The sequence below is a fragment of the Rhopalosiphum padi genome, chromosome 4 (assembly GCF_020882245.1).
Source record: "Rhopalosiphum padi isolate XX-2018 chromosome 4, ASM2088224v1, whole genome shotgun sequence".
Taxonomy (NCBI): domain Eukaryota; kingdom Metazoa; phylum Arthropoda; class Insecta; order Hemiptera; family Aphididae; genus Rhopalosiphum; species Rhopalosiphum padi.
In genome coordinates, this window is record NC_083600.1 from 21445151 (window position 1) to 21460938 (window position 15788).

The 15788-nt window shown below is 25.2% G+C and overlaps 2 protein-coding genes across 5 annotated transcripts; both read right to left on the reverse strand.

Annotated features, from left to right (window-relative positions):
• Positions 1 to 754: 754 nt before the first annotated feature.
• Positions 755 to 7495, reverse strand: LOC132928962 (venom protease-like). 4 transcript variants are annotated; one of them, XM_060993939.1, is made up of 9 exons: positions 7285 to 7495; positions 6217 to 6365; positions 5988 to 6077; positions 4065 to 4214; positions 3818 to 3965; positions 3078 to 3244; positions 2706 to 2804; positions 2320 to 2462; positions 755 to 974 (listed from the first exon to the last, which is right to left on the reverse strand). In XM_060993939.1, the coding sequence occupies exons 3-9, from the start codon at positions 6055 to 6057 to the stop codon at positions 828 to 830; spliced, it is 924 nt and encodes a 307-aa protein (XP_060849922.1). In that variant the 5' UTR covers positions 6058 to 6077; positions 6217 to 6365; positions 7285 to 7495; the 3' UTR covers positions 755 to 827. The 4 variants fall into 4 exon arrangements, with proteins under 4 accessions (XP_060849922.1, XP_060849921.1, XP_060849920.1 ...); XM_060993938.1 differs by having other exon boundaries at positions 6152 to 6365; XM_060993937.1 differs by lacking the exon at positions 6217 to 6365 and having other exon boundaries at positions 7285 to 7494.
• Positions 7496 to 8856: 1361 nt separating this feature from the next.
• Positions 8857 to 15197, reverse strand: LOC132928961 (venom protease-like). The gene is made up of 8 exons (XM_060993936.1): positions 14990 to 15197; positions 13388 to 13477; positions 12373 to 12522; positions 12135 to 12273; positions 11363 to 11529; positions 11045 to 11146; positions 10668 to 10831; positions 8857 to 9084 (listed from the first exon to the last, which is right to left on the reverse strand). Exons 2-8 carry the CDS (start codon positions 13455 to 13457, stop codon positions 8935 to 8937), a joined length of 942 nt encoding a protein of 313 aa, XP_060849919.1. The 5' UTR covers positions 13458 to 13477; positions 14990 to 15197; the 3' UTR covers positions 8857 to 8934.
• Between the last annotated feature and the right edge of the window lie 591 nt (positions 15198 to 15788).

A 15788-nucleotide genomic window follows, 5' to 3' on the forward strand; every position in this document is an offset into this window, starting at 1 on the left:
GTCTTGGAAAACAGCGGCCTAGTCACGATGCCGGTGACCACAAATTCTGCAGCACCACTCATATAATATTCGTTATCGTCACCGCTCCAATTACGCGCACGATATCGCACACTACAGCCGATCGCCATCCGTCATGGCAGTTACGCTCAAATTAAACGTATTTTCGCTATCCGTCACCGTCTACGACAATATATAATAACGCGCGAAGTAGTCAGATATTTTGATTATATAATAATTATGTGCACTACGATACTACGTTGCTCATCGTTTTACAACTATAATGATTGTGCAGGTTATCTAAACATTTATTACTAAAGGTCTCGAAAAACCATTTTTTAACCATTACCTGGATGATTGAGTAATTTTTTGACTTTGAAACTTTACCGTGTTCATACGATTCAATAGTTTTAGTAGAGTAAGCGTTTCAGGAAAACAACGATTGAAGTACGAATTTTCGAACGCCGAAAAAATATCTATTAGATTGCTTTCTGATATCAAATATGAGGTTTCCCAATGGTTTAATTTGATAATTATTAATGATATATAAATATTATGCTGTTAATATGATATTTTATTATAAACATATAGTAAGTCAAAACATAACAAACAATCCATCATCAGTATACTTAAAAATTTTGTTATTGGACATGTAGAATTTAGTTTGATCACAGCGATGAAATATGATTAATAAACGAAAATAGAATATTGAATAATAAATAAATAATTCATATGGATTAATAAATTGAACAAATCATATGATAGTTGTGTACGTATATTAATATAGAAATCAGAATAAAATACAGTTTATTAATTGCTTATATTAAAATTTATATATTCTCTAAAATCCAATCCATATAAGAAGACACATTGGTATACAGGCCTGGATTATCTCCACATCCTAAACCATAAGAAGATATGCCTATCAAATAAAATTGTTTTTCCTTCAACCACATTAACGGACTTCCGGAATCACCCTGAAACATTGAAATTAAAATATTGTAATAATGTATCTTTATTGGATTTTTTATCTATGAGTTTAACATTTTTTTTTAAACGGTTGCTTTGATGAATGTAATGATTTTAAAATGTACTAAATATATAAAACATTTATAATTCTAGTATTTTTCATAATAACCGGAAAATAAATAAAAATAAATACATTAAAGAAAAACCAGATATGTAAAACGCATAAACAAAATTTTAAATTTTAAAACTTTAAATTGTTATTAAATTGTTGTATTGTTGATTACTGTAGTTACATATTTTATTGATAATTAATAATTCAACTAAACTTGAGACTTGTTTTTTTCTATAAATGTTGATAACATTTTTCTCTTAGTGAGTTTCTCATAAGTATTGGTTATACGCTATCGCAAACTTACGAAAACAAATATTTATATTTATATTTTATTTTTAGTATAATTTAAGATCAATTTATTATTTTTAAAAAGTGAAAGTTTTAGAATTAATTTGTAGATGGAAAATCATAAAAACCTCGATAAGTCGAAAACCTTGATAAGTCAAAATAAATACTATTCCTTTGCAAATACTTTACTCGATAGAAAAAAACTATAGATAACTCGAACTGAGTTCCGAATTTAGACAGATTATGACTGATAATTAAGATTTGCAGCATTTGTAGTGATTTTCAAATTCTAAAACCCAATTTTAAATTGTATACAATTAATTTGCAAAATACTGTTATTATGTGTTTGGAGTCAATTGGATAAGTGCTACTAACTTCATTAACGTGGTTACACCTGTACGGTGGTATTGAATGAAAAAAATTTTTAATTATTATCCAACATCATTGTTTATCATACATTTTTAGTAATAATTTAAAAATTATAACAATAACAATACACACTGTAATAATATGTACGATTATAATGTATATATACTATAACTATATAATAATTCAAAACTATAATATATGTACACAGTCTACACACATTTAAATTTTAAACTCTCTTTAAGTTTAAATTTTTTTCTAAAATATTGATAACTAAAAAATTGAAGTAACTCAATAAAAAATCTCTGTAAAAAATTACATTTCCCTTGAATTCCGACTTATCAAAGTTGTATTGTACTTAAACAATTTTTTTAATTGTAGACATTTTAGGTTCAAATTAGGAAAAATTAAGAATGATGATTTTAACATCGGAATTTTTTTTTATTAGGAATGATTTATTACATAAATAAATAAATTGCAGTGACCCATACAATAATAAGATATACTCAACTTATAATGTACGGCAGATTGGTTACCTAATTTCCCCATTTTTAAAATAAAATCAAAATGTAGAAATCACTGAATACCTGACATGAGTCTTTTCCTGTTTCTCCAGCACAAATATTTCTGTAATCAATAACAACTCTTCTACTTTCATATAGCCATTTACAGTACTCCATGTCTATAACTGGAATTTGGATTTGCTTTAAAGATGAATTCGGCTTGCCTCCTAAATAATATTAATAATTATTTTTCAAATACTATAACGAAATATATTTTTTTAAACATTTATTAGGTTGAAAGACATTCAGTATTTTTAGTAAGATTTTTTTTTCAATAATAATAATCATTGGAATCTATAATAATATTAAACAAAAAAGGATAATTATAAAAATATCTAATTTGGTGCAATTTAATTGCTGAAATATGATTGATAATTTATTATTCCGTGATAAATAAATAATTAATTTACTAAATTCAGTTGTTCCCCATCCAGAAACAAATGGCAAATTGTTTCCTATATCGTCTTTCATAATTGGTGATAATGGCAAACATATTGGTTGGATAAATGCTAATCAAACAAAACAATAAACATCAAATTTTATAAAAAAACAATTAGTACATTTATTTTTACAAAGGCATTGCATATCTTTGTCAATGGCATTATTAAACGTATCATAATAATAATACTAAAGTAAAAAAAATATATTTTTTTAATAGTCTAACCAATAATAAACGCAGACAATGATATAAAATAAGTTTTTTAATATATAAAAAATAAAGCAATAGTTTGTAATATAAAGTATGGTAAAATATTCCGATGAAAAGTGCTAAAAAAACTTACTAGTAAAAGTAATATCATTTTTCAATACCACTAATCCGATGTCATTAGTTAAAATCGTACTATTAAATTCTTTATGTTTTATAAAACGTTCGATTGGAACATCCAATGGTGTTAATCCATCATCGATTGTGGAATCCAAATTCAAGTCACCTAAGCGTGCAATTTTCCTGTAATAGATCAAAAAATTAATTTTTATGAAAAACTCTTCATAAGTGTTTTGGAAACTAAATATTATTTTAAATGTTATTGTCGGAATTAAACTGAAGCGTTTCTAGTATATATATAAACTTGTCTAACGGAAAAAACTCTTATGAATAATTAGATTTCAAAAATTCTTTTTTTATTTTATTAGGAAGTTTATGACATTTATACTAGTCACATTTTCTAAACTACTCACATTCAATTTTTCAAAACTATATATACAGAAGTTATAATAAATATTTAAATATTTTTCAGTCAATATTCAAGTAGGATACTTTAAAATTAGAGTCCAGTAAGACCTAAATAAAGTGTTCTGCATTTAAATAAAAAAAAACAAACCCATATTATCTTACGAAGATTGAATTACAAAGATCGACTTCAAAAGTAATTATAGATTAATTAAATTGTTTGATTGTATATTTTTATTTTGGCCTATTGTACCTACCTATATGATTACCGTGCAACGTAACTAGAAATTGTCCAAATGATTTTTCCTTAATAAATAGCTTTCTTTGACATGTTAAACGTAATTTACTTACAATATTATACTCCCTCTAGTACCCTCACAATGACCGGCAGTTAAGACATGTTGTTTAGAAATTAATGAACCACTACACATCCATCTTACAGAACCATTAACATCATTTTTAGATTCGTACCCGAGAGCTACCATCCAAGGCCAAACACCTGCATGATCATGAGGTTTAGATAACTTAATTGAACTTTTAATTTTTAATACACAAAGAAATACAAATAAGTTTAAAATAATAAATAAATGTATCCAACCTAAATCTGATTCAATTCCTCCAGCTATTCGAAAGCTTGGTGCCTTTCTTTTACCACATGTATCTTTTGACGGTAAATTAGATGCAAAATGTGATATGTCCTCGTGTGTTTTACTCGATATTTTAGATGAATCAATCTCAAACACAATCTCTAATAGATTATAAATAAAATAATGATAATTAGCCAACTAAAGTTTATATAATTTTGTGACATAGACAAGTGTCTAAATTTAATAATATAATAACCCAAAGATGACAATAAAATAATGTTTGATCTGAAAGAACGGCAAATTGGGAAAAAAAATCGGAAAATTGACAACTAAACAAATATAGTATTTTAATTTTAATGAATCAGTAGAGTAATAAAAATAAATAAAGCTTGATGCCTTTTTTTACCACATGTATCTTGTGATGGTAACTTAGATGCAAAATGTGGTATTATATCGTCATGTGATTTACTCTGTATTTTAAGTTAATCAATCTCAAAGATAACCCCTAATAGATTATAAATAAAATAATAATAATTATTAGCCAACGTTTATATAATTTTGTGACATAGTCAAGAATCGAGGTTTAAAAATTATTAAAAATTTAATAATATAATGACCCAAAGACAATAGAATAAAGTTTAAAAATAAATTAAAACCAAGTAATTAGTTTATATTTGTCTTAAAGAAACCATATTTAAAAAGAAATAAAATCATTCCTAAAAAATTAATTTAATAAGTTGGACAAAAAACAAGATAAAAAATAAATGATTACAAAGAAAAATAAACCTTTTAGTACAAAAACAAAAATGTGATTAATAATAGATGCTTTGATAAAAAATATAAAAATGATTAATATGGTAGCATTGTAGTATAGCCAGTAGAGGAGATACGATTGAAGGGTAACATTGTTATGTATAGTACTTACTATAAATATATTATAATACAATAAAAGATGTATTGCAATACATTATTGCATTTATATATTTTGCAATATCATTATGGTTAGCATATTATTCTAACAACATCAAAAAATACCAAATACACGGAAACATGGAGAAAAGTTAGGTCCGTGAAGTTAGGGGGAGTATGAAAAGCATTAATTACCGCTATACTGCCAAGTTTTAGTAATAAATTAGTACTTTCAGAATATAAAATTAACACATAATATGCTCCATCCTACAAACAATTAACCACGAATATAAAAATATCCCGCTAACTTCACGCTGCGGGAGTATGGTAAGCATTAATTCCACTATACCGCCAAATTTATTTCGGTTCCGGTTCCTTTTCGGTTTTTAAATTTTGGTTTCGGTTTCTTTTCGCTTCTTAAAAAATTAAAAAAAAAGTTTATACTTTAATTGTTAGTTATTTATTACTACTCACCACTTATTGTATCAGTATTTTGTATTTCAAATTTTAAAATAAAACCAATTTTTGTATTTATTATTACCACATATACTTAATCTATACTAAACTATTAAATCTATTACAAAACCAAAATTAATCGTAAAAACCCTTTACAAAAAAAGTAACGGTTCCAATAAGGTTCCGATTTTTAAATTAATTTAAATTAGGGTGTCGACGAGGTTCCGGTTCCCAATATTCAAAGGGTTCCGGTTTCAAAGCCGTTTCTTTCCGGTACGGTTCCAGTCCCTACTTACCATGCTTTCGCAGCGTGGATATTTTTATATTCGCGGATAATCGTTTGTAGATTGGAGAACTAATTTTTATATTTGTATGTTCTGAAAGCACTAATAGTTAGCACTAAAACTTGGCGGTATAGCGGGAATTAGTGCTTTTAATACTCCCGATAATTTCACGGATCTAGAAAAGTTATAATGTCAACTAATAATTGGGTTGAAAGCTAAAAACAAAGAAAAACTATTAAAGGTTTGATACCTTGTTTTAAAACATAAAACTTATGAATTACTTACTATCAGTTGGAAGAGCAGTTATAATTCCGACTATAAGGGTTGTGATTATAAAATATCGTTCTTTTCGCATGTTGATATCTGAAAGTAGTACTGCAAGTAAAACAAAAAAATTACTTTTAGTAAAATTACTAAAACACTTGAATAGTTGAATATTATACATATACCCAAACTAGAGAATGGTTAATAACGAAGTAATTGCCAAGGTATTGTAACTATCAAGTACTTGTACCTGTCAACAGTGCTATGCGATTACAAATTACTATCGTGTAAGCACATGTTACAATAAAGTATTATGTTGATATCCAGATCCTTATTTTAGGGGCCACGGGTAGGCATATGTTTGGGGGTGGCACGCCTCAGGGTTGTCAAAATACGGCCCTGGTGATAGTTCATTTTATATAAATAATATTTTATATTTATATATATTTAGTTATAATCATAAGTTTATAAATAATTTTTTTGTAAATAATAATGTGAATTTATTACTCAGGTATAAACTTATTTAAGGTATGAGTATATGCAATAAATAAAATAAAATCAAAAAATCAAAACATAGTTAACAACGTCGTATTTATAAAATATATTATCAATCAAACCAGTTTAATAATACACGATAAATGACTATGTTTATTGTTTTGCATTCATTAATTATAAAATTCAAAATGAGGAGGGGATTGACCATGGAAAAATGTTGTTTAGTTGATCACTCAGACTGAGTTGGGAAGTTCATGACATCAATAAATCGCGATACAGACTTATTATACATTTCAGTCAACAGTTTAAGTTGGCATGTAATAAGTAACTTCGCCATAAACGAATCTGTTTAGGTATAGTTACCTAAAAAACATCAAGAAGAATGAATAATGAGTGTTAAGACCATAGATTTTTAAATTATCAAGTGAGTGGTTATGATGAATACTATATACAATTTTAATATACAGCTATAGTAAACTTGAAAAAATTCCAAAGTACTGAAGGTTATATATGAGTGTTATATTCTTGTTATAATAGCTATCGATAACAAAATTTTAAAACATTAATTTCGTTTGTAAACCAAATAAAACCAAAAATACCAATCTGCTACTGTTGATTATAATGATAATTATTATTATTTGATAGTTCTGTATGAAATAAATAATTAATCGTTTCAAAACACAGAAGAATATTTATACTGAAAACCTTCTAAAAATTCGAATAAATGGTTATTTTGTTTATCGGGTTTATTGATAAATAAAGTTCATATTATAATTATTATTTATATGAAATAAAATACAAATAAAATATAAATAGGAGGTACTTAGTTCAATTCTTTTCCTCCGCGAACGGTCTTAATAATCGTATTTCTGTTGTAGTACTTGACGTAATAATATGTGGCCAGTAGTCAAACACTTTAGCAAACGAACAAAAAAAAAAAAAAATTATAATAATCTAATAATTATTATTATTGTAGGTATCGAGCTACCATCGAGTTTCACTATAGAGTAGAGAGCACTGTTTGATATTTTTTTTTCATCCTTGAATATCATCATTGAAAATTTATCTTTCGTGTACGTGAAAACAGTATGATACTATTTTTTGGAGGGGTAATTTGTTTTCATCAGTAAGAAACACTGTCGATATTTAAAACATTACAGTATGTTATAGAGGGGAGTAATAATAAACCAATTACAAAATCATGTTTTAACACAAATGTAGCCAATGTAGGTAGGGAATTGTGTCCAATGTGGCCACCTAAGATTCAATATAGTATCACACTAGAATTTTATTTTTTATGAAAACTTCAAATTTGTCTCTTTTAATATGTCAGAAATAATAATTTTGTAGTTAAAAACAATTTTAACAAATAGATAAAACGTCATTTTGATTTTTATTCAGGCTATATATAAAATTGTCCATTTTGCCCACCTAGGTGGACAATTCTGGATTCAATAATATTTAATGTATCATATTTTAGAACAATATTTAAAATTTTTTAATTTATTCTTGCTATCGCTGAATGTCAAGGCATTTCGTGATCATATTCGATAAAACCGATTTTTAATACGTACATTTTTTTAAAGACAATGAAATTATTTTTTTTTGCATATTTTTATTTTTTATAAAAATGATGATGATTATAAGTAAGAAAAATTAAAAAAAATTGAATTATAAATAAACTGTTTAATTCATATCTTTATAATACTGCAATAATCTGTGATCTGCCATTGTTTGATCACACGTAAAACCGCGTGCAGTAAACTATATCGAGATATTTTTTTTTTAAATTCAATATACTGAAAAATTTGACTGAATATATTTAATTGAAGCGGTAACGTCAAAAAATGTTTTATTCGTTAAACGTAAGTTAGTATAATAACTAAAGATAATTGTTTTCGAGCACTCAACTATTTTTAATTTATATAAAACTATTATAAGTCAAATAAATACATTGCACAAAAAAGAGTAACTTTGCGTATATAATTCTTTTAATGTGTTATCGAAATTAATCGAAATGATGATAGGTAAATTTGATATTTTTATATGGTGCAACCTGTATTGTAATTTGTCTATTATAATTAGACGATGAAAATCCTAGCCGTTTTTTTTTATAATTTCGTGAATTTTAATTTACTTTTTCATATCGATTGAGACAGTATTTTAAATAATCGATTGTAAATAATATAATAATGTTAATGATATATTATTCTAAACATAGTATGTCAAAACATAATATACAATCCATCATTAGTATATTTAAAAATGTTGTTATTGGACAATATATAATTTAATTTGATCACAGCGATAAAATATGATATATACTATATACTCAAGAATACTATTGAATAATAATTGCATAATTCTTATGGATTAATAAATTGAATAAATCATATCATAGTTGTATACAAAAGTATATTTATATCGAAATCAAAATAAAATACAGTTTATTAATAATTGTTTGTATAAGAATTTATATATTCTCTAAAATCCAATTAATATAAGAAGACACTTTGGTATACATGCTTGGGTTGTCTCCACAAAATCCATACCCATAAGAAACTATGCCTATCACATAAAACTGTTTTTCCTTCAACCACATTAATGAACCACCGGAATCACCCTGAAACATTGAAAATAAAATGTAATAATATACTTTTAAATGGATTTATTATCTATGAATTTAAAAGTTTTTTTTTATATCCTTGCTTGGATGCATCTATTGATTTTAAAATGTATAAAAATATATTTATTAAAATAAATGTGAATACATTTGATTGTTTATATATAGACGAAAAAAAAACTAGGAAAATAATCTAATTTTCAATTTTGAAGGTGATATTTGGACTAATTAGATAAAACTATTTAATACTTTTATATAGGTTAAACATTTATAACTCTAGTATTTTTCATAATAATCGGAAAAATAACAAAAAATAACAAGTTAAAGAAAAACCAGATATTATACTAACTCGCAAATGACAATTTAAAACTAAATCTTTATCAAATGTTTATATTGTTGTTTTTTGTACGTATTTTAATGATAATTATTAATTAATAATTCAACTAAACGGTGATACTTATTTTTTCTATAAATGTTGATAAAAAACTTTCTGTTTGTGAATTTCTCATAACTCATAACTTCATAAGTATTAACATTGATTATAAATAGTATTTATAATACTATAATAGTATTATTTGAAATACATTAAATAAGATTATGTATGTTATATTTTTTTGGCAAAATCATCGATTTTTATTTGACGATGGACTGCAACGCGCTTTTCTGCAGCCAAGTCGCGGATACGAGTTTTAATGTTTGGAAAACAGAACGTTTGGATACGCTAATTGCAGTTCGGATAATAGAGGGTTCGTATGACGGAGGTTCGGATAATTGAGATTCTACTGTATTATGAAATAAACACAAGTTATCCATCTCACTAAATTTTAGTTTATTTTTTTCTTAATTTGTATTAATGAACCAAAAAATATTTTATTTCATTTTTTCTAAATTATCTATTTATTTATATAAATTATTGTGGTAAATACAGCCGAGTCACGATAGCTCGAAGTTGAAGGGAGATAAAGATATATATTTAATTTATATTTCTAGGAGAAAAAAAAAAAATTTGAATTGAAAGTTTTTCGAGTTATTGCGACTCGACTGTAAATAAATATTAATACATTATATACCTATATAACCATTAAAACCATTGTTATTTTGTCATTACTAATTTGGGAGCTGTAAGAACATTGTAGAGACACCAAGGGGCCATGTCATGAAAAAGTTTGAATACCTCTGCAGTATAACTATAATAATAATTAAAAACTATGATATACGTACATATATTTAAAACTTAATTTGAAAATTATTCCAAAAACTTGATAACTAAAAAATTTAAGTTAGTTGAAAAAATTGCATTTCCCTTTAATTTCAACTTATCAATGTTGCATTTTACTTAAACATATATTTTTATTTCTAGGTTAAAATTTGGACGAATTATGATTTTTAAGTGTAGAATAATGATTATAATATCGGATCTTTGCTCCAAATTCGTTTTTAGTAAAAATGATTTATTATATTAATAAATAAATTGCAGTGATCCATACAAGGATGAGGTATACTAAACTTCTATTGTATAGCAGAGTGGTTACCTAATTTCATCATTTTTAAAACAAAATAAAAATTAACAAATCAATAAATACCGAACATGCATCTTTTCCTTTTTCTCCGGCACATATTAGTCTATCATCCATAACTGTTTTATTATTAACATCTGTTTTCAAATCTTTAAATATTATCCATTTACAGTGCTCCATGTCTATGATCGGAACTCGAACTTCCTTTAAAGATCCAGACGGTGTTTCTCCTAAATATCGTTAATAATTATTTATTTTTCAAATACTACGAAATTTTTTTTTTTCAAACATTCATTAGGATGACATTCAATCTATTTAGTAAGAATTTTATCTCAATAAAAATAATCATTGGAATCTATGGTTATTAAAAAAAATAGAATGATTATAAAAGTATCCAATTTGGTGTACCTATTCTAATATCTGATATGTTGTTGATAATTTACCTTCTACATCTGCTCCCCATCCAGCAATAAATGGCAAATTATTTTCAATATCGATGTTTTTCATAGCTGGTGATAATGGCAAACATATTGGTTGGATAAATGCTAGTCAAACAAAAAAAATAAACAACGCATTACGCATCTTTGTCAATGGTACATATTTTTAAACGAAACATAATAGTAATGCTATAATACAAAAAATATATTTTTGAAATAGCTTAACCAATATTAAACGCAGACAATATATAAAAATAAAACAATAGTTTGTAATATTATAAAGTATTGTAAAATATTCGGATGGAAAGTGCTAAAAAAACTTACTAGTAAAAGTAATATAATTTTTCAATACCACTAATCCGATGTTATTGGTTAAAATTGTACCATTATATTCTTTATGTCGTATAATACGTTCGATTGGAACATCCAATGGGATTACCCCATCATCGATATAGAAATTCAAATCCAAGTCACCTAATCGTACAAATTTCCTGTAACAAATTAAAAATTAATTTTTATGAAAAACTCCACATACCTAAGTGTTTTGAAAACTAAATGTAATTTAATTATTAAAATGCATACGGAGAGGTAGGGAGTACCAAAATATTAATAAATATTAATTAAGCTTATCTAACGGAAAAAACACGAATAATTAGATTTCAAAAATGCTTTTTTTTATTTTATTAGGAAGTTTAAGATATTTATACTGGTCACATTTTCCAAACTTATCACATTTAATTTTTCAAAACCCTATGTCTAGAAAATATATAAAAAAATAAGTAAATATTTTTAATTATTTTTCAGTCAATATTTAAAGTAGGATACTATAAAATCAGAGTCCAGTTAGACAAAAATAATGTGTTACTCTTTTAAATAAACAATTATCAAACCCATAATATTCTACGAAGATTAAATTACAAAGATCAACTTAAAAAGTAATTATAGATCAATTAAATGATTATATATATATATACTTTTTTTTAGCCTATTGTACCTTAATGGTTACTGTGCAAGTGTGCAACGTAACTAGAAACTGTCCAAATGATTGTTTCTTAGTAAATGGCTTTTTTTGACATGTTAAACGTGATTTACTTACAATATTCTTCTATCTAAATTAACCAAACAACTGGCAGAAGTTAAGACATGGTGTTTAGAAATTAATGTACCACCACAATCCCATTTTATAGAACCATCCTTAAACTCGTAAAAAAGAGCTACCATCCAAGGCCAAACACCTGTCAGATTGTAAATACTTAAGACAATATATTTGTATTAATTTATTAATATACAAATAAATATAAATACATTAAAAATAATAAATAAATGTATCCAACCTAAATCTGAGTCACTTCCTCCAACTATTCGAAAGCTTGGTGCCTTTCTTTTACCACACGTATCTTGTGATGGTAACTTAGATGCAAAATGTGATATGTCCTCATGCGATTTACTCGGTATTTTAGGTGATTCAATCTCAAATACAATCTCTAAGATTATAAATAAAAAAATGATCATATTAATATAATTATGTGACATATATCGGCGTTTAAAAATTATTAAAATGTATGTAATATGATGATTCCAAGAATATAGAAAAAAGTTTGATCTGAAAGAACGACAAATTTGAAAAATCAATTGGAAAATTGACAGATAAGAGTAATTCATTAATTTATTTTACGTTAATGGTGTTTGATGAGTTATTTATGTTTAAAAAACAAAGTATTTTTATTTTAATGAGTCAGTAGGCCAATAAAAAGAAATTAAAACCAAGTACTTTGCTTACGTATTTGTCATAAAGCAAACATATTTAAAAAAAGAAACAAAATCATTCCTAGAAACGAAAATTATATTCCTTAAATTTTAAAAATTGGAAAATAAAAACAAAATATTTATATTAAATAAATAAATATTTAATATTTTTGAGTTTTGTGACAGCATAAAGAATAGTAGAATAATTTGTAGATGCTCTAAGCATTAAGTGCTTGAAAAAATTAATAAAAGAAGTTGGACAAAAAACAAGATATGCGAATAAATAATAATAAAGAAAAAGTGATAAATAATAGATACTTAGATAAAAAAAGATAAATAACGTAGCATTATAGTATATCCAATATAGGAGATATGATTGAAGGGTAATCTTGTTATTCATAGTACTATAGTTACGAGTATATAATATAATAAAAGATGTTTTGATTAGCATATTATTGTAACAACCTCAACAAATAACAAATACACGGAGACACGGATAATAGTCATATTGTTAACTAATATTTGGGTTGAAAGCTAAAAATAAAAGAGAAACTATTGAGGTTTTATACCTTTTTCAAAGTATAAAACTTATGAATTACTTACTATCTTTAGGAAGAGCAGTTATAATTCCGACAAAAAGAGTTGTGATTATAAAATATTGTTCTTTTCCCATATTGATATCTGAATGTTATACTGCAAGCAAAAAAATTTTTTATTATTTTAAATGTCATAAACAGCATGTCGTAGATGTTATATTCTCCCAAATACCCATACTATATAATACCTACATATATACGTAATTTAACTATATAGCGAATTGTAATTTAGATGAACTTGGATTCTTATTTTTTGAAGACAATTTTAAGAAAAAACAAAACTACATGGTTTGTCTTAATATAATATCATAATAATAGTACAATGTACAGTATTTTTAGCAGAAACGTATTTAGGTATTTGTCTTAGAAGGTTATACATTATTCAAGTTGTCACTTATTTTTGCCACTGACCCTTACTCTCAGAGTTGCTTTTAACTATAAATTTTTGATATAAATAGTAAATACAATTCAATGTAAGTTATCAAAATTGCGACAAATTGTTTTGCTAAAACAATAATATTAAATATCTATTAATTATTACCTATAATTATAGTATGTCTCATTTAAACTTTTTTTTTAATTCTATTAAATTGTTTTACAACATGTTCGTATTAAGACACAAATATTACACATAGTAATTAATATAATACATCTATTATAAAAAATCTAATTATATTTTTTTGAAACAGGCACATTTAGTTTTTCAAACAATTAAACGAAACTAGTTAAAAACACGTGCATGTAGTAGGCCTATAGATAATTTATTATTATAGTATAGTTACCATCAGTCTTATTAAGTATTCGAATACTTGTATTTAATGTTTTACAAATACTTTTTGACTAATATACTTTGAAATTCAAATTCAAATAACAGTTATTAATAATAAAATATAAATATTGTAATGCCATAACTCCATTATTATCTTTGAAATGGTTATTCCACCAGTGAGTGGATCAATCAGTTAGTTTTTTGTATTCAAACTGAAAATTAAACTTTTACAACTAATGGCTATTATTATAGTTTATTTAGTACTTAAAAGTTATATTACTATGTTAATTTCACATAGTTAATATATAGTATAATTAAATAATAATTATTTATTGAAGACTATTTACTACTATATATAACTACCTATTATTATTTGAAGCTGTGGTTATAGATTTAATGCACAACATATTTACATGATTTTATATGTAATGATTCAAACTTTATATTATTGTTATTAATAAAAAAAATCTATTTATATAATATATACTCAAGATACACCCATCTTTTATACTTGATTGTGATGTTTGAAACCGAACAAAAATATAGAATATGAAAGGTACTATGAGAATATTGTCTTACAATTGCCAATTCGTAACAAAATTTAAAATATTCAATTCAATTTTCTACCAAATAAAACTAAAAATACAAATATCCTAACATTTATTGTAATTATAATTATTATGATTTGAGGGTTCTATGTGAAATAAATAAGTATTAAAGGTATATTTTGTTTCAACACACAGAAAAATATTCAAAATATCAACCGAATACCTTTAGTTTAAAAATGTACAACTAAAAATAACACATAATAAAACTATTATTTATGTAAAATATAAATACCTTTTTCTTTTTCATACGTGATCAGTAATTGATGATCGTATTTCTGATGTAGTACCTACTTGATGTAAAAATGTGTTGCCACTGTAGCAATACGAACCAAAAACAAATTTTAAAAATGTAATAATAATAATTTTTGTAGGTAACGAGCAACCATCAAGTTTAACTATGGTACGGAGAACAACTTTTGATATTTTTTGACCATCCTTGAATATCATCATTGAAAATATTGATCTTTCGTGTACGCGAATACAGCATGATGCTTTTTTTTTGGAGGGGTATTATGTTTTCATCAATAAAAAACACTTTCAATGTTTAAAACATTACAGTATCTAAGTATTAAAGAAGGGAGTAATAATGAACCAATTACAAAATCATGTTTTTACTTTGTAAATATTACGATGACCTTATTCGCGTTGAAAACACAAGTGTAGGTAGGGGAAAGGTGTCCAATGTGTAGTATTTGTAGTCAAAAACCATTTTAAGCAAATAGATAATACGTTATTTTTATTTTTTTTTTAAAGTTATAACATTTTCCACTTTGCCCATCTCGGTAGACAATTCTGGATTTAATAATATTTAACGTCACATATTTTAGAACAAATTTTTTAATTTTTACTTTCTTGATTTTTAATTTAAAACTTTAAGAATTTTTGTTAAATAGGAAAATGATAAAAATGTAACTCAGTTGTAATGAGTAGGTGGATAATTAATCTTTAATATAAAATACTATTGAGAGAGTTCCGTTATCACACCCAAGCGGGGAATGGGACTTTTCGGCGCTGCCATTTCGGCGATAGAT

Coding starts and splice junctions, on each gene's coding strand:
- LOC132928962 (XM_060993939.1), bottom strand. CDS start 6,057: ATGCGAAAAGAACGATATTTTATAATCACAACCCTTATAGTCGGAATT. Junction 3,966..4,064: donor AGGAATTGAATCAGATTTAG/GTTGGATACATT, acceptor ATGATCATGCAG/GTGTTTGGCCTTGGATGGTA. Junction 2,463..2,705: donor ATGGGGAACAACTGAATTTA/GTAAATTAATTA, acceptor AATATTATTTAG/GAGGCAAGCCGAATTCATCT.
- LOC132928961 (XM_060993936.1), bottom strand. CDS start 13,457: ATGGGAAAAGAACAATATTTTATAATCACAACTCTTTTTGTCGGAATT. Junction 11,530..12,134: donor AATTTAGATAGAAGAATATT/GTAAGTAAATCA, acceptor AATTTGTTACAG/GAAATTTGTACGATTAGGTG. Junction 10,832..11,044: donor ATGGGGAGCAGATGTAGAAG/GTAAATTATCAA, acceptor AACGATATTTAG/GAGAAACACCGTCTGGATCT.